The sequence below is a fragment of the Pseudorasbora parva genome, chromosome 17 (genome assembly GCF_024679245.1).
Source record: "Pseudorasbora parva isolate DD20220531a chromosome 17, ASM2467924v1, whole genome shotgun sequence".
In the NCBI taxonomy this organism is placed as follows: domain Eukaryota; kingdom Metazoa; phylum Chordata; class Actinopteri; order Cypriniformes; family Gobionidae; genus Pseudorasbora; species Pseudorasbora parva.
In genome coordinates this window covers 33829555-33852362 of record NC_090188.1, presented here as the reverse complement: position 1 = coordinate 33852362, position 22808 = coordinate 33829555, and the positions used below count along the sequence as shown (strand labels likewise).

Genomic DNA, 22808 nt, shown 5'->3' with positions numbered 1-22808 from the left:
TTTTGTACAGTTGAATTCCAGCAGGAAAATTAGATTATGTAATTTCCTGAAAATGGTCTCAATGGAATTGTGGTCTGTTTTTGGAAGTCGAGAAATACATACTACTTCCTGTTTTTGGAAGTCAAGAAATGCATAATACATACAACAGTGTGAAAGATGAATTCAGGGACAGAGTAAATAAAGAGAATTTGAAAACATAATCTACAAATATTTTGATATATTTATAATTTGATGGTTTATAGTTCTTGTTGAAGTTGATTACTTTGTACTGATCGGACATGATAAAATTAATAAGATCAATAAAAAGATGTGTAAAATACAAAATAGTATTTTTGATGTCTATTATCTGCTTAAGTGATGAAGACCTAAATATAAAATTTAAAAATGTAACAAAGCCATTTCATATATGTGACTCACTTTATAGAAAATATGATGATGCTCAAAGAGACAGAAAACTCACTGTATAAAAGGAATGACCCAGCTATCAAAACAGCATGGCTTTTATAAACTCAATAAAAAACGAATAATACAATAATCATTCATCGACTGCCAATTATATATTCAGTATCAAATCTACATAGGCCTACAGTACTCAAAGTTGTTGGCAAACATCACGCATGTCTACTGGCTATTCTAAAAGTCACATTTCTAAGATACTAAGAATGCAATAAACCTAACCTCCAGCTGTCGGAAAATAGATTTGGCCCTCTCATTGTCTTTGCAGAGGTTTGCCATGCAGCTGACCGTGGTGATTGATTAACTAGGCCCAAAATCTTCATCCCTAAGAGTTCTGGGTGCGCTCATTCATTCCTCTGAGTTGCTGCAGACAGTGTGGATTACTGTGCGCTCGCGGCTTTATGGCGTTTACACAAATCCAATCAGCGTGCAGCTGTCGTGTCCTGGAGAAGAAGAAAAAAAGATTCTGCATAATTTGTAATTTATTGTTCCTGCTATCTGATTTAAATGTGACAATGCAATTATTGAGTTTAATATGTGTAAAAAATAAAAATAAATAAATAATAATAAATTAAAAAATGATTAATAAATGAATTAATTTCTCATTCAGCGTTTACCTAAATGAGCCACTAGACTCGAGCCACACTTTCGTTATTTATCTTTAACATTTTGCTTTTTAATTTTTATTTTTTTTAATTATTATTATTATTATTTTGACATCTGATTTAGCTTTTGGCTAAAAATCGTATTTGAACGTTTTTATTACTAATGTAAAATTTGGTTGTATATTTTATACAGTGCGTTTGTATTCCATCCTACTACATATTATTATATTGTTGTATTTTAGCCGTGTCCGCGGCTGTGTTAAACTTTATAAAAGCTTTCGTGTCCAATCAGAGTTTAGCTGTCGTGTCCATGAGGTGAAAGGCAACTACGGCAAGCAAAAGCAGTCATAAAGAGCGGCGCTGAGTAAACATCAGCAGGAGTTCAGTTACTCCACTGTGCCTGAATAAATAGGACGAATATTTACCCGTCAATTGCGATTTATAGCAGGTGAGTGAATTTGCATGTGTATGTTGTTATAATGTTGTAAGATGTATTAAGAGAGAAGCAGAAAAGCGTTCAGATGACTGGACAACGTATGCAACTGCTGTTTCGATGTCTAGACTGTTCTTCCTGTAATATTTCAATATTCACATCTATCTTTGTTCATTTCACACGTTTCAGCACAGATTATATTTTTATTTTTTTGTGCCAGTAATTATGCCATTACTTTCCTCCACTATTTGTTTTGATTCCTAATTTTTCAAGTTCATCCATATGTCAGCCACATTTTTTTGTTTTACTGCTTTACCCCCCATTATAAATAGTCTGTGTAATCTTATAACGAATTTTAACTTCATAAGACCCGGGAAAACAAAGTGGGAAAAAAAAGACGTGTAACGTCATAAAGGAAACAATAGGTTGCTTTTCAATCACAAATCAATGTGCTGTTTTTTTATTTATTATTATTATTTTTTTTTTAAATTAGATGATTCTCAACTATGTTATGAAAGATATAACGGAATAAATTTATATACCATTTTACTTACTGGGTAAAATGGACATGCATAGGTTTTCCCATTCAATGCAATGTATTTATACACGGTTTCTTATTTGCACGTTAATATGTTCTTGGAGCAACATGTGATGAAAAAGAAGTGTAATAATGGGAGTAATAGTTGGCAACATTTTCATGTTGTTTATTTCCCTTGTTGTGTCTCCCAAAATGCCTGATAAACAGGCTTTAAGTCCCGGTGTCCTCAACTGAGGTCAAATCAATGCCCTGTTTTGTAACAGAAAGTCATATGTTGATTAGAAACCCCATAACATTTATAAAAAACAATTTGAAAACGAGTCTTATTAAATAATAAGTACAAAAAATATATATAATATTTGAATAAGAGTCCTACATTTGATCATTCAGTAATTTTTAAAGACCATGGAGACCTTTTTGTCCTTGAGAAACCTCAAACAATGGCATCTCTGAATAACCTTGAATGTGCTCTTTGTATGGTGTTAAGAGAATTTCACTAAAATATAATGTCCTTGTATGAGGACAGTAGCACCCAGGAGGTTAAAATTGTGTGTTGCTCTTATTGGTCAAATATTTTTCAGTACAGAATGCTCCAGCTGTATGAATGGAGCTGTCATTGTTATTCTCGCATTAACTCTTATTACCTCGTGATTTCAGTGTAATGAGATTGAAAGAAAGATCTGGGCAGCTCAGATTATGGAGCTGGTTCCTGCTCTGCTCCAGCTGTGTGCTGTCTATCTGGGCCCATGGACAGCATGGAGAACCAGCTGCTTCAAATCAAGTTCACCCTCCAATCACCCGGTTGGACAGGAACATGGTTCAGGATAAAGAGTGAGTAGGGTTTTGTTCTTCTTCTTACTGTAACTGAATTTAGATATATGTATAGGCTCTAAAAACAATTTTAAACTGTTCTAGTGAAATGTATTTTTATAGCATTTATTGATTTTGATTGGATTTCTTTTCAAAAATGCCCTCTCTGCCAAATGACCTCTGTAATGGAGCAGGATGCCCTGATCTCTGCCTGCGAATAACATGTCAGGAAAACAAAGGTCACATTTAATCCATGCACAGAACTCATTTAAAAACTATTTCTCTTTACCAATATAACTAATGCACTTTAGTAAAGTAACTAATGCATTTTTTTTGTATTTAAAGTTAATTTTGAATTAAAATGTACAATTTCAGATGCAAATTACTTGATTACAGATGTTGTTACTTGAGCAACAAAAAAAATCAAGACATTTTGCAGTGCCAAGTTGTGGAAAACACAGGCTTATTATTGCCTTCATTGTGATCCTAACATTAAGAAATTAAACTTCCAGTCAGATCGCATCAGTAAGACACCGTTTGTTTGTTTGCTTAAATTTACTGCAAATTAATGTTTTTAACAAGATACGCAGATTGACGCAGGCTTTTCTGAGAAAATAAAATATAATGATTGTTAGATCTGAAAGCAATGTCGCAGCACCAGTGTGAGTAACCATGTGTTACCATTGCTTTCTGATACAGATCATTTGATATGTACTCACTTTATTTTCACTTTGCTGAAAATGATGAATATAAGAGTGACAGTACGGCAAAAGATGGTACATTCATTCATAATTTGTTTACATTAAACACCATACTGTGGTAACTCAATTAGTACCTCAACTTTGAGGATTTGCCACAACCAAGACTTACAAAGCATATTTAATACACAAAAATGGTTATGTTACAAGATAAACATCTTTCTGTATCGTCTTTGTTTAATATAAAGCAATTCTACTTAACAAAACATAAGGAATAAATTATAAGTAAAGTTGATTAATTACCAAGCTGCCGCAGACTTTCTGATTTGGGATTCAGAAAGAATTCACCAGTTGCCATTTCAACTGCAGAAGTTTTTTAAACAATTCCACACGTGTAAAAGTTGAAATTATTTTAAAATACAAAACTGTTAACCAATGGGAGCAGTGGGTGTTTACTAAGTAAGTGTTTAAACGAGAGGGTCAAAAACAGGAGAGAAAATAGCTTGTATTACTTCTAAATTAAGATGTTTTTAGATGTCATTTTTTAAAATGGAATTGCAGTTCATTCCTTTAAAATAAATGAACTGAAAAGATTTTAAATTGTAATATTTCACAATATTACTGTTTTAATGGGCATCGGTGGATCCCCTAAAATTTGTTTTACTGTTTTACTGCAAGTAGATGCAATTTATATTGTGCAAATAGTCTGCATTGTCTACTAAATGTCTGATTTGGGCCAGACAAAATGACAAGACACCAAATTATTAACTGTGGCAATAATATAAAGCTTTGATTTACAAATTGACCCAAGGATTGAGTCAATTGACCCAAGGATCCGCCTTTTGCCGAGCTCACTCTTTTCCCATCACATATCAGATTGGTATTTATTTTCAATAAAAACAAAGAAAATATTTGAAAAGTGGAAATAAAGCATCTAACGTGTGTTTAATAATAAAATGTTTATTGGTTAGGGTTAGGTGAACAGAATTATAGACAGTAAAAGTGTGTGGGTCCAATATCTTTGGTCTTAAATGTGTTTTTCACTTAAAAAAGTGGGTGGGTCTTGCCCCACCCTCATACAATGGTTCCGGCGCCCATGGCGGTTTCACTGTATTTTCCATCAAATAAATACAGCCTTGGGGAGTATAAGGGATAAAGAAATATTGGAAATATTGTGGCAAAATAGAAAGATTAGTGGCCTTTAGGCTTTTGGACCCTATATAACCGGTATATAACGGTATACAAAGGCTGTCAGTATAAATTTATCTGTAGAATTAAAGTTCACCCTATCGATTTTCTGAATTCATGTTATATTTCTTCCATGATTGTTTCATTTTTAACAATGGTTTTGACCTCATAATGTTTAATCAGAATCATAGCAGGACTTTCTGTTGACAGAAATGACAGACTTTTCTCTAGTGATAAGAACTTCAATAATTTAGTCAACTCAAACGCTCTCCTGCAAGCTCATGTTCATCTGCCTCCACTTTTTAGTGCAACACACACATCTCAAAATCCAATCAACAACCAATACACAGAACCACGTTTTATTTTGTTCAACAGTCAATTATAATCTGATATACTGTGCTTCACAATATGAAAGAAAATGTTGCTTCTTCAATTTCATTGTGGTGTTTTATGGTTTCATTGTGTCACAGTTATCGACTGATGCTGATCGTCTTAAATAGGCTGGCTAATATTATTCTGTCTGTAATCTAACCTTTCTTCTGTTCTGTTGCAGCCATATCATGGAGCATTTAGAAGGGGTGATTGAAAAGCCGGAGTCGGACATGACGCCTCAAGAACTGCAGCTACACTATTTCAAGATGCACGACTATGATGGCAACAACCTGCTGGATGGACTTGAGCTTGCCACTGCCATTACTCATGTTCATAGAGAGGTGTGTGCTTTAATTTTGAGCTTGACGTTATGCTGTGGGCTCTACCGGTTCAAAGTTTGGACACAACCTACTTAGAACGGCTACTTAAAATATTGTGATCAGACACCCACACAATCTTATTCCTAAAGGACAACGATTTGTCTGTGTCTATTAAACCTTTAATAAAATTACACCGGAACATTCAAAACTGTGTTGGCGCTGCTGCTGACCTAGCCTGGGTAAAACCAGACCATTCTCAGTAGTAAGTGAGTTATAGTCTAGCAAAGCTTCATAGACAAATCATTTCCAAACGGGCGTCACCAACGGACGTCGCTCAAATGCCTCTGGGCACAGTTGGATATACCTTAAACCAATCAGAGCGATGAAGGAGATGGTATGCAGAGCAACGTTTGTGATTTTGAGGAAGATGTTGCAATGGCTTCTGACGTCTTTATTGTAAAAGAAATATGATAATAGCTGGTGGCCACCACCACTCCATCAACATTTTTGCAAAATTTGGAAAACCTAATAGCATCTCAGACCGACTGAAACATCTCGGATTGACGGTCGAACCGAAAACATCAAGCTCTGATCGCATTTTCCCCATTGTAAGGCATTTGGATTGCGATTCAATTTGCAATATTATGAAAACTTATGGAAATTTGTGTCTCACAAACTTTATTTAAGATGTGTCATTTCAGATGTGTTAGAACATTTTCAGATTTGTGCATAGTTACCCTAGTTATTCATTTACAATTATGTACAATTTTTACATGTCTACCATATCTAGTCTCAGGAAATAATCACAAAAAGGCCAGATACAGAGCTGCTGTGATCACACTCTGATCACACTTCCCATCCTCCTTATTAAAGTAGCCGGTGTAACGTTAATCCACATCTGGTAGCCAAATGTTGTTTTTTGCTCTGGTTTTATCAAAAAGGAAAAGTGTAATCGGTTAAAACAGACAAGATAGTTGATCAGAACAAATTACGTTCCACGGCGGCATCCATTTTTCACCGTCGCTGCGCTGTCGTCATCGTGTAAAACCCGCCCCGACGTTTCTGATTGGTGCCTCGATTATGACGGATTAGAAATGGGCTTGAATGTGCTCTTTGCCAGACTTCTTGGAGAGCAAATCTAAATTTGCTAGAAGTTGTCTGGGTTTTCCCAGGCTACCGCTGACCCAAAGAGAGCATTTTTATAATGCAGTACCCCAAAAACACTCCTGAATAAAAGGGATTTTTTGAACTGTGCGGTATTCTATATTTGGCATTATTTTCTCTTGGAGTGGTGAATTTTTGGTACTTTTTCAACTCTGTTAGTTTCATACATGGTATTGTTATTTCTGTCTTAATAATTTTGATTATCAGAGAAGTATGCGCATGATGCGAAAGAGTTGTAAATACCTTCTACCCGTGAAAGTGCACTAAAACGGCAGTCAAACCTGTGACTTTTCCACCCATGAACTCGTACTAGATCGGTGTACTCCCATTTGATGTCACACAGCCCGCGGAAAACAACAATGGCAGCCCCTACAGATGGGCTTTCAAATGCCAAATACATTTCCAAATATACAAATAACATAAAATAAAAGGTATAACAGCTCCTCTTGCCTTATGTGCTGTTTTTCTCCTCCATTTCCCTCAAATAAGCAAGGAGTAAGCACCTTTGGTGATAGAAATGATTGTAAATGACCATAAGCCCTGTACGGTGTGCCATGCTTTGGTTACATGTAGCTACCACAATTCCTTGTGCTCATAAAGTTTGGCGTGACTTTGCCTAGATCACTACATTGTCATGAGTCGTGGTTTGCAGTCATAACTTACGGGCTCAAAAGCCTGCCCCGGAAAGCACCAATAGCATCTTAATGCATCATGGGTGTGTGTTCGGCTTAACGCGCAAAAAAACAATCCTCATCTCCCATTCCCTTTAAAAGCCAATTGTGCCAAGGCGGATTCCCTATTTACATGACAGAATTTTGGGAGCGGAATGACTGAATGCTGCTCCCGAGAGAAATCCTTTTATTTTTAATATTTAAAAATGTTTGCATGTTGCTGCGTATCCCTGTGTGTGCAAAAAGTAGTTTCAACCTCTGCGTCAGCCTCTTTTTTTCATTCAGTTATAATTAATATTGTCCCCTGGCTTTGCTTTCCAGGAAAGAGGAGATGATAGCCAGCCAATGAAGGAAGAAGATCTCATCAACCTCATTGATGACGTCCTCAGAGACGATGACAAAAACAATGATGGCTACATTGACTATGCAGAGTTCGCGAGGTCTCTGGAGTAAAAGATGGTGGGAACAGCCGTGGCCTTACTGTGAATGCAGATTACCTCTGATGTACAAATCTCCAGCACATTCCTTCATGTGTGTGTGCGATTTTCACAGGCGCAGTATATTCATGCTTTCGTATATCCAGTATAAAATGTCATACAATGAAATTGTGAGGGGGATGTAGTGACATGAGATGTTTTGTATTTATGTCATCAGTGTGACATTTATTCATTGTTGCACTCACATCTGCATCTCTTGTCAGAATGGACCCTTGATGTATAAACTGCCAAATTTATCCACTGTAAACAAGCATAAATTGTTATGATTGAATAAATGCTTTGCAGTGACACTCTCCTGCAAAGCTCATTGTTAAATGAAGATAAAGCAGGACATAATTGCTGCTCTGCTGCCAATGATAGCGAACACACACTCTTTCTGCCTTAAAGGGATTATCACTGTTACTGTCATTTACAACAACAAAAAAAACTTCCAAAATGATTTGAAAGGACAAATTTCACGTGAACACACAGCACCTAACTATGTAAATTTGGTTTTACCTAAATTTACATTTAAATCTGCAAAAATGCCTGCTCAGAGCTGTAAATCTGGATGAATCTCTCTATAGGCCTAATTCTACTTTAGTTGGATTTAACAGCTACCTTTTATTTTGGAATTGTGTCCACTAAAAGATCAGGGTGAACTGATTTTCAGCTTGCTGTTAGAGTCTGAATGTACACAAAATGCCATATGGGTCAATGACATGATGCTGTTTTTGTTATGATCTATTAATTTATAATAATAAAACATATATTTAACATGCAATTCATCCATATAGTGACTTCAATGCACTTCTATAATGAACAATCATTTTGATATTTTTTCCGAAATTTGAGAAAAATCGGTTGAGGCATTTACCCCAGTTTTCTAACAAAACTGCTTATTATTATTTTGAAAAACATTTGTCTGCTAAATCAAAGTGGTTTGGTTCAACCAAAATGAAGCCCTTTGTGTACCCTGTAAAAGAGCACATTTCTAAGAACTTGATGTGTATGTTTTCAACAAAATGTTTCAAAGATTGTCATTGACCCATGTCTGTTTAACGTCGATAAAGTATCAAGAATAACAGCATTTGATGTAAACCATGTGTAATTTATTTCTACCAAAGCTGTAAATTGTTATTGATGACTTTTAATAGAGATGTAATTTAAAAGATCATAGGGTCTATTGTACATTTCATCTGAGAAAACAATGACATGTTCATAATGGTCCTAATTTAAAGTCTACAGCATGTTCAGTGTAAACTGAACCTAGTTTAATTGTCACAGTTTAATAATGACAAAGGATATTGACATAAATGTAACTATTTTTCTCTAGGGAGATATAGCAATAATTGAGAGAAAAATATGTTGTGTGATTGCAAATATAATAAACACAGAAAACGTCAATCTTGCTTTGTCATTGAAAACAACTTTATTATTAGTTCTGTAGTTTCTTGTACAAAAGGGAAGATAAAAGGCTACTCAATAACCCATCAACACTTCCACTAGTTCCAGTGACTAGTGGTTTCCAGTGCAGATGCAGAGGCCAGTGAGAGCACTGAAGTAGTTGATGGTCCGATGTTACGCAACTGGTTGTACCAGTCATCAGGCTGTCTGGTGGCTTGTGATGGAGCAGGGCCGGAGGGGCAGGAGAAATGGTTACTGGAGGAAGGATGGGGTGGGTAGCCTCCAGGGGGCAGCACTGAAGGGAATCGGGGGATGTGTGACAGGGAATGATGGCACTGGTACTGCCGCCCCATGGCAGTGGAAGACACACACATACCGCTAAAGAGAGACCCTCGCCCTGGCATTATGCCCACCGGCAGCACTTTCTGGGTAATACGATCCTGCTTCCGCTGTTTGGCACGACGGTTCTGAAACCATACCTACAGCAGGGAGCAAAAAGCAGGCAGGTTTAGCTCAGATTCAGCTAGAATAATCAAACCAGGAAATCGAGGTTTGGCTGGGTAATGTGGAAAATTAGCTGTAGATACTGTAACTACACCATGATGGTGGCCGTTCAAAAGGTAATTTTCTTACCAGCAACATTAAATCACTAACATGTCATTATATTACAATAGATTTTTTTACTACTGGCCAACAACTAAAGACATCTTCAATAATCCAGACATTTTCTAACCAAGTGTTATGTAATAAAATTCCTGCTATGTGATTTGTCTGTCCACAGTGTGCGCAACATGGCACAATTAACCGGATTCACAAAACATTCCTAGATTCTTTTTTGTCACTGCTATTTTCTAATTTTCTAACAAAAATCAAGGTGCATGAAATGGAAAGTTGCAATAGTCTTCCCTATTGTGCCATATATTAGAATGTCTTTTCAAACCATCAAAATATATTTTTTTAGGGGGAGAGTGGGGTAATTTGAGACATCGGGTAATGTGAGACACCCCCTGTATCTGGTCAACAAAACACATTTGTGGTCATATGACCATTTTGTTTTCAAGCCCCTACAATTTCCCCTTGGCTATGAAGGAGAGGACCTCATGTTGTTGTCAGCATGTAAAAGTAAATTTTCTTGCTGTCAACTTAATCTGTTGTCAAAGCAAATTGATTCAGGTAGAAAAACTTATTTGATACATGTTGATGAACTACCAACATATAAAACCATGTAATGATGCTAGCTAAAGATTAGCCTGAATTGCTAAAAGAGAGATTTTTTTCTAAAAATGTGGGGGTTAAAGTAAGAAAAATGCTGTGGGGTAAAGTGAGACACGAGGCACAAGTTAAGTTTAGTCTTAAACATATATTAATGTAATATTTCATTACATATGTTTTATTTTTAATGTCATAAACATTGTAGAAAAGCCATCATGCCAAAACAGTACACAGGAAGACAACCTGGGGCACATGTTCCAGAGTGATGTGGTGAAGAAGCGGCCTAAACCTAAAAGGCCTGGAGAAAACACACGGAGAGAGGAACTCCTCATCTTTCCCTGTAACTTCAGGGCTGGGATGTAGAGTAGGCCTAGTTGTAGAGTATGACAGGCTGATGTTCTAATCCAGGTCGGTCTCGTCCTGTGTTCTGAGTCCCAGGCTGTTCTAACTGGTTCTGATTGTCCTTTGCTCTGACCCCCAGACCCTAGCTGGCTCTAAGGGCCTGTGTTCTGACCCCCAGACTGTGTTCCGATCTAAATTGTTCTAGCTGTCATTTGAACTTTAATTAAAACATTTTGAATTATATTATGTTGTTTTTGATTTTGTTCAGAGTTACTTTCAAGTGTTTAGAAAAAGTGTTTAGAAAAAGTGCCTTATTGACCAATCCCCATGATTCTGTTACTAGTCTGACATTAGTTCTGGTATGTGTGGTTGTCAAGCTAGCTGTCAGGATTCAAACTGTTACAACATGTGTTGTTATGGTAGTTTCAGAGTAGAAAAAGTAAGTGGTTCACTTTACCCCCATTGATGTCTCTGGTCTGTCTCAGTTTACTTTAGCTGGGGTAAAGTGAGACACAAGAGCACTTTTTTTTACCAATCATATTTTCACTGACCTGCATCCTGAATACATTCTGATAATTTCCAAACATCCTGAATTAATGGGAAATGTGTCAGTTTTACTGATAGATCATTTTAGCTTGCTTTAAGGGGGAAGCAAATGTCTCACTTCTTTACCCCACTCTCCCACTACCTAATTTTATCCATTGGGAATTGATATTGGATTGTTCTAAAGTGGTTGCTACTGCTGAACTTATGCGAGTGAAAGATTGTCAGAGCAAAAAAAAAAAAAAAAAAATTCAAGTCAGCTTTATTTATATAGCGCTTTTTATAATGCTGATTGTTTCATAGCAGCTTTACATTGTTAAACAGGAAAATGATGCAATATAATTTGATGGTGATGTCATCCAGCTCATTTCAATTTTCATATAGTGTCAATGCAGGCAGATCAGTAATATAGTTGAATATTTAGTGTCCCCAACTGAGCAAGCCAAAAGACAAAGGTGAAAGAGGCAACTTTGGCAAAGAACCAAAACAGGTGACAGAATGGAGAAAAACTTGGCTAAGTCGGGTGCCAGTTCTCCTCTGGCCAACGAACAAACAGTGTATGATTATGATTCAGGCAACAATTTAAGTCAGAAGTCATATTAGATATTAGGACAGATGGTCTATGGTGGAGATGAAGGAATGCAGAACTGGGACTGAGCCGATGGGCTGACAGGCCGAGGTGGAGATATGGGCATGAAAGGCCGAGGGGCAGCCTGGGACTCTAGTGGTGAAGGGTAAGCCAGAGGCAGAGCCGAAGAGACTCATGGAGTTATCAATGGGAGCAGAGCCAATAAGCTGAATGATGCCGGTGGAGCCGGCAGATCCAGGGGACTGGACAGAACCAGTGATGTAAATGGGACCAGAAAGTTGGGCAGAAGCATCAGAAGAGGAAGGCCTCCACATGGGCCTAAACTCAATCTATTTGTCATATAAATCAATCGTGTCTCTTCTAAATGTTTTACAAAACCAAAAGATTTATATAGATTTGTTTTACTATTTCTTTATTAACTTTTTGAAGCGTCAAAGTGGTATTTGCGTAGCTGTCAATGGAGGAAGAGAAAGCTCTCAGAGTTTATAAAAAAAAAAAATATATATATATATATATATATATATATATATATATATATATATATATATATATATATATATATATATATATATATATATTAATTTGTGTTCTGAAAATGAATGAACGTCTTACGGATTTAGCATGACATGAGAGTAATTAATAACAGAATTTTCTTTGGGTTCAGCTATCCCTTTAAGAAGATTTTGTGAATCTGGCCCCATAATTTTGGACAAATGTAATGAGCATTGAATTACTAGAAACCAAACTGTCGCTCAATGCTATCACAGCAAGTTTTTTATGATTCTACACAGTACAATTTTTTTTAATAAAAAATAAGTTACCTGGTTGCCTCAAAATGTTGAGTTCATTGGAATTAAAGGAGTACTTCAGCGCTGGGAAGATGAATCTGTATTTAAACTGGGTCATTAATGAAGTAGAAATGTGAAATTATTTTTTAATTTGGTGCCTTCTAGACTGAGAAAATACCGATAATGTATTTTTGTCTTATGGGGATGAAAGACAACAATTCTCAGAATGCTTCGCTGCCCTACGAGGCCATTCCCAAAGCCACCGCTACTAGATTACTGAATCACTATCACTTTCCCACCGCGACCGCGTTCATTTTCATAAAATCAGTTCAGTTAGAGAACAGACACTACAATAAAAAAACTGACAGTGTCTGTTCAATATGTGATTTAGCCGCTGAGGGAGTCTCACAGCCCAAAACGCTGCAGGAGTCAGATATATTGACAGTCATTGATGAGCTTGTGATGAGAGCTGAGGTAAACGCGTCTGCGGCATAGATTCACAGCGCGTGTTCAGTCTGCTGTGTTTTCAGTTCATGCCTTTGAAAGCTTAACTTTCATAGGTATTAGTTAGAGAATTTGAAAGACTTCCTTTGCTCTGCTGGCCGCACCCGTTTCCATCAATGCCTGAGGCTGCAGCTGTGAGTGTGATCTCCCATCCCCCACGCGCGAGTTGAAAACATGAGGAAATGGCTCCCTCTGCTGGCTGTAGTCTTTAACCTCTGGCCAACAATTCCTTTTTTTTATTTTTTTTTATTTATTTTTTTTTTTTATTGAAGGTGATATTGGGTACAAAGGTGCAAAACCAACAATATACAAACAAATATTAATACAGATATACCATACCGGAAACAAAACAAACAAACAAAAAAAAAAAAAAAAAAAAACATACATAGAGGTAGAAAAAAAGAGAACATTAAGAGGATTCGGGAAATAGGTCATAATATTTATACAGAAGTTTTCCATTCTTCTTGTTCTTAACAAGCTTGAGTGATTTAAGAAGCATATTAAGTTCCAAAATATAAAGTTTAAAATATAAGGAAGACTTATTAAATTTCTGCTTGTGTATAAAGAACTTAGCATTTAAGATTATAAAATTTAATACAAACTCCAGAGTGCCATTTTTTGGGAAACAAAAGTAACAAATAATATCTTTCAGGGTAAAAGAGTGAGTTATATTTTGAGATTGGAGAAAGTGAGTACCCAAATCTTCCCAAAACCTTTTGGTAACTGGACAATTAAAAAATAAATGAGGAATGGTTTCAGTGTCCTGTTTACAAAAGCTGCAGGATGTGTCAATATCTCGAAACTTAGCAATAAAACAATTTGTAGGGTAAATGTTATGCAAAAGTTTAAAATGGACCTCTTTAGCTTTATTAGAGATACAGTATTTGTGAGGAATTAACCATGTTTTTTTCCAATTTATTTCACTTATTAAGGAATTCCAATAAAACTTCCCCCTTGGAGCAACAGAGTCACCACTTTGCAGATGTCTGCGAATATGCTTATTGTTACATTTTTTATCAGACAGTTCTACACCATCCAACCTAAGTGAAGGCTGTCTGATATCTTTGTTTCCATAGCTCAGATGATTTTTAATTAATTGTCTAATTCCGACAGGGATGGCATCAGTGATAGATTTAAAGTCTTTAAAAGGTATTGGGAAATCATGAACTTCCATAAATTGTTCATAAGAGAACATGGTGCCAGAATCATCAAATAAGCAGAGTACATGGTTAATTCCTCTATCAAACCATTTAGGGAAGAATACTGATTTATTCCTAATAAGAATGTCACTGTTGCTCCAAAGGAGAGACTTGTGTGGTGAGAAGTTGTGACTGAAGGATAATTTCCAGGCCAAGAGGGACTGTTGATGGAAGTTGGACAGTTTGATAGGCAGTTTATTAGGTAGAAAATTGCACTTTAGAAGAAATGAGAGCCCACCCAGCTTATTAAAAATAAAGTTCGGAATGAAGAAAAAGATAGAATCAGGATTTCGAATGCACCTTTTTAACCAATTAATTTTGAATGTGTTGACCACATCTATAAAATCCAAAACCTCTAGACCTCCTTTTTCTTTTGGGTTAGAGAGAACATTCTTTTTAAGCCTATGAGATTTGTTCTTCCAAATGAAATCTAAGAAAGTCTTGTTGACTTGATTAGCAGTTGAGTCCTTTACAAATAGAGACAGAGAAGGGTAAACGAAGCGAGAAAGTCCTTCTGCCTTGGAGAGCAATACTCTTCCCAAGACGGACAAGTCTCTTTGTAACCAGCAGTTGAAAATTAATTTGGTTTTCTGTATCCTATTTGAAAAATTTAAGTTCTGTCTAACTATAATATTTTTACATACATGTATACCTAAATATTTTACATTCTGTTTAACTGGAATGTTATCAATTGTAGAATCATCACAACAATGAAGTGGCAACAGCTCACACTTGGATCGATTAAGCTTTAAACCAGACGCATAAGAGAATTTCTCCACCAGTTCAAAGACAATGCTCAACTGGTCCTTGTTTTTCAGAAAAAGGGTGGTGTCGTCCGCCAGCTGTGAGATCTTTATTTCTTTTCCAAAAATCTTTATTCCTTCAAAATGAGCTTCTTTAACTAAGTGTATAGCTAGTAGTTCGGTTACTAAGATAAATAAAAAGGGAGAAATATTGCACCCCTGCCTGACCCCCCTATTAATCTGAAATCGTGGAGAAGTATTTTGATTAATTATAACAGAACTGTTTATATCTTTGTAGAACATGCTGACAATGTTGATGAAAGGGCTTCCAAAACCAAATGCCTTGATGGCTTGTATTAAAAAGGGATGTTCGATTGTGTCGAACGCTTTGTAAAAATCAAGAAACAAAACGAAGGCGTCAGAATCAACATTGTCAGCATAGTCAAGCAAGTCTAAAACAAGCCTTATGTTATTGCTAATGTGGCGGTTTTTCATGAATCCTGTTTGAGTTTCTGCTATTATTGAATTTAAATCAGATTTTAATCTATTTGCCTATACAGAGGCCAGAATTTTATAATCTATAGTTAATAATGTGATTGGACGCCAATTATCAATTAAGTGAGGGTCTTTACCAGGTTTCGGGATCAAGGAGATGATGCCTTGCTTCATTGTTGTGGTCATTTCCCCTTGATCAATACACTCCCTAAACATGTGTATTAAAGGGAGTTGAATAAGCTCCCAGAAATGAATATAAAACTCCGCACCTAGCCCATCTATCCCGGGAGATTTCCCTTTCTTCATAGCAAACAAAGCATTTTTAACCTCATTTAAAGAGATATCAGCGTCACAAGATGCTTTATAATCTTCATTAATAATAGGGATATTGTGCTGAATTTTTTCTAAAAAATGTACAGTTTTTTCTCTGTTAAAATTAGATTGATATAAATTACTATAAAACGAGCTAACAAATTTAGAAATGACAGTTAGATCCTTAGAAAGGGTGCCATCAATGTAGAGCTCAGTTATAGAATTTCTTTTAGCATTCCTTTTTTCTAAAGCAAAAAAATAATTGGTGTTCTTTTCACCCTCTTCCAACCACTTAGCCCTTGACCTAATAAATGCCCCTTTTGCCATTTCTGTATATATTTGGTCTATCTGAATTTGGATGGCTTTTAGCTCAATTTCTTCTTCTGGGTTAATGTTTCCTTTTGACATTAATTGAGTTAACTTATTCATCAAGATATGTTCCGCCTCATATTTTTCTTTCTTTATTTCCTTAGATCTTTTTATAGCCAATTGTCTAATTTTGTACTTAAAGTACTTCCACTTATTCTTATGTCCATTATTAATGTCAATCTCGAAGATCTCTTTCGCTATAAGCTTAACAGATTCATTAAAGGAGTCGTCATTCAAAAGTGTATTGTTAAATTTCCAATAACCTCTTATGCCCGATTGCGGGTCAATGGAGCCTAGTTTCAAAATAATTAATTTGTGGTCCGAAAGGGGTGCATAAACATGTTTAACCTCATTAACAAAATGAAGAGCAGAAGAAGAAACTAAAAATAAATCAATTCTCGACTTCAAAGTCAGACTTCTATTACTCCAGGTGAAATCTTGGATGCCTGGGTTAAAAAAACGCCATGCATCAGTTAAGGATAGGTCTGAGCACAGAGAAGAGATTAAATCACTTCCTTGGGAGGAGCGAGCCGTTCTAGGTGGGTATCTATCCTCCATTTCGTCAGGACATTCATTGAAATCCCCAGAAAGAATTATAAAGGCATTCACGTATTTTCCTCTCAGATTCCTTAGCTTGCCAGTAATGGAATTGAATAAGTTTTTGTTATCAAAGTGTGAATTAAATCCATATACATTGCAAACTATGAAAACTGTATTGTCCTGTTTAACTACTATTGTTATCCATCTTCCGTCACTAGAGGGCACAACTTCCAGAATATCCCCCTTGAAACCATGCACAAGAATTGAGACACCCGCCGAATGATTAGAGCCATGACTAAAGTGAACAACATTACCCCATTGAGCTTTCCAGAACCTTGTATCAGAGTCACAAGAGTGCGTTTCCTGTAATAAAATCAAGTCAGCTTCAGACCTTTTACAAAATAAAAATAATGCTTTCCTTTTTGTTAAGTCCCGAATACCTCTCACATTTAAAGACAAGACGTTAAAACGTTTAAACAAAAAGTCCATAAGGAACAGAGATATAGAACAGAGATTACCTGAAAGTGCTAATGAACGCAAAAAGTATGCAACGACCTTACAAGAAGGTGATGATAACCTGCCTTAAAATAGCAGAACCCTGTTGTACAAGTAGTCGTCAACTTAGAAACAAGAACGTTCGAGACGACTGCCCTTTTAGTAAATGAAACCAACATGAACTTAAAGCCCGACATTGACAAGTCATAATATATAGTTGTGAAAAGAGAGAGAGAGAAGAAAGAGAAAAAAAAAGAGAAAAATCTGTTAAGGTAGCATTAGTATTAAGTGCTCAACCATCTCAATCAGTTCGGGCGTTGGCAAAGTGTTCATGGCCTACCTATGGCTTGGTAAAAGAAGATGCTCAGCCAACGAGGCTATTCCGGACAGTCAATAACTTTTCCATTGATGACAGCCGAAGCACCTCGGAATGAAGCTTTTTTCCCTTCTTCACGCGCCTTCTTGATCAAAGGCCAGAGCTTCTCCCGAGCCGTTCTGTCCTCCGGAGAAAGAGCTTCGGTAATCCTGAGACGATTCTCTTGCAGATACTGAGAGTTTTTAGCTTCTTTCCAGACGGCATCACGAAGGCGACGCAAGGCAAACAAAACTATAGTTGATCTCGCAGCGCCGTCATCTCTCAGTTTTCCCACGCGATGGACGATGTCAATGCCTTGTTTCAAGTCTTCACGAAGCTTTGGTGCCATTTTCCCAAGGATGTCGATTATCTTGCCTCTGATGTCTTCATCTCTTGACTCCCTTACGCCGTGCATCTTAAGCGACCACCTTCTGCTATAGCGTTGACACTCGGCAACAGCTTCTCTCAGGTGCTTATTTTCTTCTTGGAGCTTTGTATTGGCAACTTTTATTTTCTCCAGTGTTTGCTTGTGTTGTAGAACATCTAGTGACAGCTGTTTGACAGTTGTCGTCAGCTCTTCAACACGTTTGGAAGTGGCTTCAGTGGTTATGCCTATAGCAGAGACTCTCCGGAGTGTTTCATCCTGCTTGCTGGTCATGGCTCGTATCGCCTCCATGAGTTCAGCCTTAGCCATCTCCCAGTTTTGCCCACCTGACTGAGCTTCACGATTCCTTTTCTTGGCAGGCTTCTCTGGTGTCTCCACCGCCAAAATGGGAAACAGCCCGGTGTCTGACAGTGGCTCTGGGGTGGTTTCATACCAGCACATTTCGTCTCTACTCAAAGGATTCTGGGCTACCGACTCTTGAGACTGGTTATCGTCCATGTTTAGCGGCACGTGTAGAGAAATCGTTGACCTTTCAAAGTTCCTCTTTTTCTTTTTAGACTTGGGCATTCGTGGTAGCCTACAATTACTACGTCTTGCTATATGATCGTTTTTCCGTTTTTGTTTTCTTCTCTCCCCTAATTTTCAAGGTTCTGCCATCAAATTATTTTAAAAAATGGCAGTAATATCATAAACCCTTCGAAATTGCTCGCAGAGCGACAAGCACACGTCCTCCTACAACGCTGCCATCTTGGGAGCCCCCAACAATTCCTCCGATGGCGCAAATTGATGATATTTGCGTCATGGGAGGAATTTTTCCAGAAATAAAATGCATAAATCTCTTGTCTCAAGGGGATATGAGGGGGGAAGCACAATTATTTTAATATACTCCAGGGTTTCTACTAATACAAAGCCATATGCTAATCGCTGAAGTAACCCTTTTATACAATTAATTAATTGGACTTAATACAATTAACCTTTTTGAGAATCGACAACCTTTATTAAAATATTATTAAAAGATTTTGTAAGCATATTGGGTAATTGTGTGTTTTGTTTGTGACGACGCAGTGAAACATGCCAAATTGTGCTATTTTCATGATTTATCACATTTTTATGTGGTTCAGATACAATAATATTTTGAGTTTCTATTTATTTTACCAATTTCCTTCATTGTATCAACTCAAATTTGAATTTAAATAAACTCCAAATTTAAGGCAACCAGGTTCCTTACTTTTTTAAGTTAAACCATATTTTTTACAGTGTACTCACATATTTTGCTGTGTCACTGTAAATAACTCATTGTAACCACCCATAGTTAATGTAACATAAAACTAGGGCATTTATTTCAGATACATGTATCAGTTGAATTATCATAGCAAACAGGCCAGTTACCTGTATGCGAGCCTCATTGAGTTTGGTGGCTCTCGCAAGCTCCTCTCTATAATAGATATCTGGATAGTGGTTCTGTCTGAAAGCTAACTCCAGCTGTTCCAGCTGCTCATTGCTGAAGGTAGTTCGGTGTCTCCTGCGGGATGGCGAAGGGTAAGGTCTTGCTCGTCCTCCGCTACCCCTGGTGCTCTCCGAAGTCCCAGAATCTTTTCTTGGGTTAACATCTGCATCCAATAAAGTGAAATTCAAAAAGGTGAATTCATTATGAGTACACTTCTTTGTCACTCCTAAAAAGTTTTAAGATTTTAAAGTTCACTTCCAAACAGAAAAAGTCTCGACTCAGGTCTCTCTCTCTAGTTGCAAGCAATTTCCTATTGACAGTGAGAGTTCATCAACCACTGACACCTCTGAGATGTTGGATTTGCAGGTACACTTCTCTCAAATGCTGTTCACTAAAGACGGAGGATTTAAGAGCCTTAATGCTTCCAAACAAACCTCCAGGAACTCAAAAGACAGAGGGCTTTGCCACCTAAACTCAATATCGTGAGAGAGAGGCATGCCAGAACCCTAAAGATTACGCTCAGCTTAAGCAAACAATGGCCAAAAAAGTGACTAATTTGTCAAATTGTGGGACTCTTGGTTTCCAGGGGCCATTCACAACATTACTATGGAGGGTATGAAGTTGTATAGGATTTTTGAGCGCCATACTGTGCCAAATTAATTATGTAAATAGAACAATAAAAAAGTGACTGAAACATTGGGAGACAACAGATGAAAAAAATGCTTATTTTGTGCCTTTTTCTATTTTAATATATTTCCATTGCAGCTTATATTTTTAGCATTACATTTTTTGAACTTTTTTATACTGAAAAATGTGTCTGCAATTGAATTTCAGTTGTTCAAATGAATTTTCAACATAAGAAATTTATTTAATGACAATTTGACAAAAATAGATTAGGATGTTCATGGTAGGTTTTTTGTTGTTTTTTAACGTACAACCACTATGGGAGTGAGAATTAAAATAATACAATTGAAAAATTGAATAAAAAAACACAATACAGCAATGCTGACATAAGTATTAATGTTATTATTATTATTATTATTATTATTATTATTATTATTATTATTATTATTATTATTATTATTATTATTATTATTATTTTGATGTTATACAATCAATCAAATAATAATAAAAAAAACTTCTTGGACACTTATCTTTTAATTTTCTACACTTTTATATATTCTCTAGCTCTGTATCTGGTTTACTGTTAAAAGTGCCATTGCAGTTTAGTAAATTGGTTGTGATGTTCTTTATAAGTTTCATCTGTTAAAATACTAAAATGTGAATATTTTTCATATCTCGATCATGTATAACACTACAATATTTCTGTAGACCTAGTAAATGTAACATTCTTACCTGCGCTTGAGCTAACCGTGACTTCAGAGTAATTTTCAGAGATTTGTTGTTGAGGTTTGTCTGTGTCCATTTCAAACTCTCTCTGGGCTGCAGGCAAGATTGAGGTTTGACCTCCGTCCTAACCAAACCATGCTTTTTCACAGCAATCTAATGTGACATCACAGAGCAGTCACACCTCTTACCTATCCGCTCACATGATGGTGAAGCTCTGTTCTTGTGAATTGGTTCAGAAGTTTTGGCTTGACGTATATTCCCATTTAAACATCACTCCTTTTATATTATTTATATAGATATAAAATATACTATAAAATATAATACTTCTTTTTCACATTATTTGCAAAAACATTCTTTAAAGAAGGGGGTGAAACAGTCAATCTCATGTCAATCTTGAGTACCTATAGAGTAGTATTGCATCCTTCATATCTCCGAAAAGTCTTTAGTTTTATTATAAAAGAAATATAGGCTGTACCGAGTCTTTCCGGAAAAAAACGAGCGCCTGGAGGCGTATCGAGTGGGCGGAGCTAAAGAATGACGATCGCGAACAAAGCGGTGACGTCCTCAAGCGTGGAGAAACCCATGGCTATCTCAGCTAATAGATATATGATCCAGAATCAAATCTGAGGCTGAAATAAATTGAACAGGAGAAACAGGAACAGCAGGACGTCCGTCTCTGTGGTATGTACTGTATTTAGTGGCCTGTCAACATTTGTGTGTGTTTACTCGCAGTTTATGAGGACATGATTCGGTTTATGGACTATTGTATGCGACTAAACCTTAGAAGTAGCAAGCAAAACGGTTTTGCACGTCAGACTAGTGTAACGTTATACATAGAACAACAATGGAGTAACCGTTAGCGCATTTGAATGACAAAGCACGCAATCGTGTCGTTTACTGATGTTTACTCACGCGACGATAGCCAACAGCATAGACATTTGAAGCAGTTTTACTCACCGGCTGCTTCCAAAGCAGGACCGAACCTTTATCGCTGGGACCACTCCGTCAAAAACACACTTCTTTGGTATGATTTGGTGAAGTCCTGTGACAGCAGTGGCATGGAAATCCACTTTGAGACACGACTGAAGCGATGTTGTGAAGCTTCCCGTCATTTCTGTGTTCAAATCGGTTCAAATGCAGCGCTGCCTTCCCGGAATGCTGTGCTGAAGCGTTGAATTCGCTTGATGTCACTCATAGGAATAAAGTGGAGCGCGGCGCGCGGCGCGCGGCATAAGTGTTCACGGATGACTGGATCTGCATCTGAGCGAGTGTTTATGGGCGTGCATTTCCTCTCTCGCTCTAGTCACGTGCGCGCACCCTACCGGGAGAAGAGCCCGTACGGCCCATACAAGGACCTTCCTCTCTTATTAACGTCAAGTCGAGCCATACTCGAAAAAAACTCTCCGAAACGTGAGAAACCGGAAGGAGTATTTTTGACACAGAAATACTCTATCAAACGTCCAACATTAGTTTTTGAAACTTTGTCTATGTGTAGGATGGGAATCCAAGTCTTTAACAGTGTAAAAAGCTCAGTATGCATGAAACAGCATTTTCATGCATACTGAGCTTGAAATGCTGCGCATGCGCATTGCAGACCGGTCTTGGTGCTGCATGTGGTGTTGTTTACAGTCACAGTGACTGACAGGCTTGAGGATCTCCCCGCATTTGTGAAGCCACAACACGCACAACCTTGAGGTGGATTGGCTACAACAGCAGAAAACCCAACCGAGTACCACTCATCTCCACTACAAATAGGGAAAAGAGGCTACAATTTGCACAAGCTCACCAAAATTGGGACAGTTGAAGACTGAAAAAATGTTGCCTGGTCTGATGAGTCTCGATTTCTGCTGAGACATTCAGATGGTAGAGTCAGAATTTGGCATACAGAATGAGAGCATGGATCCATCACGCCTTGTTACCACTGTGCAGGCTGGTGGTGGTGGTGTAATGGTGTGGGGGATGTTTTCTTGGCATCCAACAAATCTCCATCATCTGCAAGATG

The 22808-nt window shown here is 37.1% G+C and overlaps 2 protein-coding genes across 2 annotated transcripts; one reads left to right on the top strand and one right to left on the bottom strand.

Moving 5' to 3' along the window:
* The first annotated feature begins 1357 nt into the window (after positions 1 to 1357).
* Positions 1358 to 9138, top strand: mcfd2 (multiple coagulation factor deficiency 2, ER cargo receptor complex subunit). The gene is made up of 4 exons (XM_067421407.1): positions 1358 to 1509; positions 2690 to 2863; positions 5282 to 5441; positions 7577 to 9138. Exons 2-4 carry the CDS (start codon positions 2694 to 2696, stop codon positions 7706 to 7708), a joined length of 462 nt encoding a protein of 153 aa, XP_067277508.1. The 5' UTR covers positions 1358 to 1509; positions 2690 to 2693; the 3' UTR covers positions 7709 to 9138.
* A 43-nt stretch (positions 9139 to 9181) lies between these two features.
* Positions 9182 to 20882, bottom strand: prop1 (PROP paired-like homeobox 1). The gene is made up of 3 exons (XM_067421406.1): positions 20813 to 20882; positions 19399 to 19619; positions 9182 to 9617 (listed from the first exon to the last, which is right to left on the bottom strand). Exons 1-3 carry the CDS (start codon positions 20880 to 20882, stop codon positions 9237 to 9239), a joined length of 672 nt encoding a protein of 223 aa, XP_067277507.1. The 3' UTR covers positions 9182 to 9236.
* Positions 20883 to 22808: the final 1926 nt, after the last annotated feature.

Bases quoted from the DNA above. Each gene is read 5' to 3' on its own strand.
- mcfd2 (XM_067421407.1), top strand. From the start codon at position 2,694: ATGAGATTGAAAGAAAGATCTGGGCAGCTCAGATTATGGAGCTGGTTC. The intron at 2,864-5,281 runs GTGAGTAGGGTT...GTTCTGTTGCAG, and splicing joins AACATGGTTCAGGATAAAGA to CCATATCATGGAGCATTTAG. The intron at 5,442-7,576 runs GTGTGTGCTTTA...TTTGCTTTCCAG, and splicing joins TTACTCATGTTCATAGAGAG to GAAAGAGGAGATGATAGCCA.
- prop1 (XM_067421406.1), bottom strand. From the start codon at position 20,882: ATGGACACAGACAAACCTCAACAACAAATCTCTGAAAATTACTCTGAA. The intron at 19,620-20,812 runs GTAAGAATGTTA...TATTGGATGCAG, and splicing joins CACGGTTAGCTCAAGCGCAG to ATGTTAACCCAAGAAAAGAT. The intron at 9,618-19,398 runs GTAACTGGCCTG...TCCCTGCTGTAG, and splicing joins TCAATGAGGCTCGCATACAG to GTATGGTTTCAGAACCGTCG.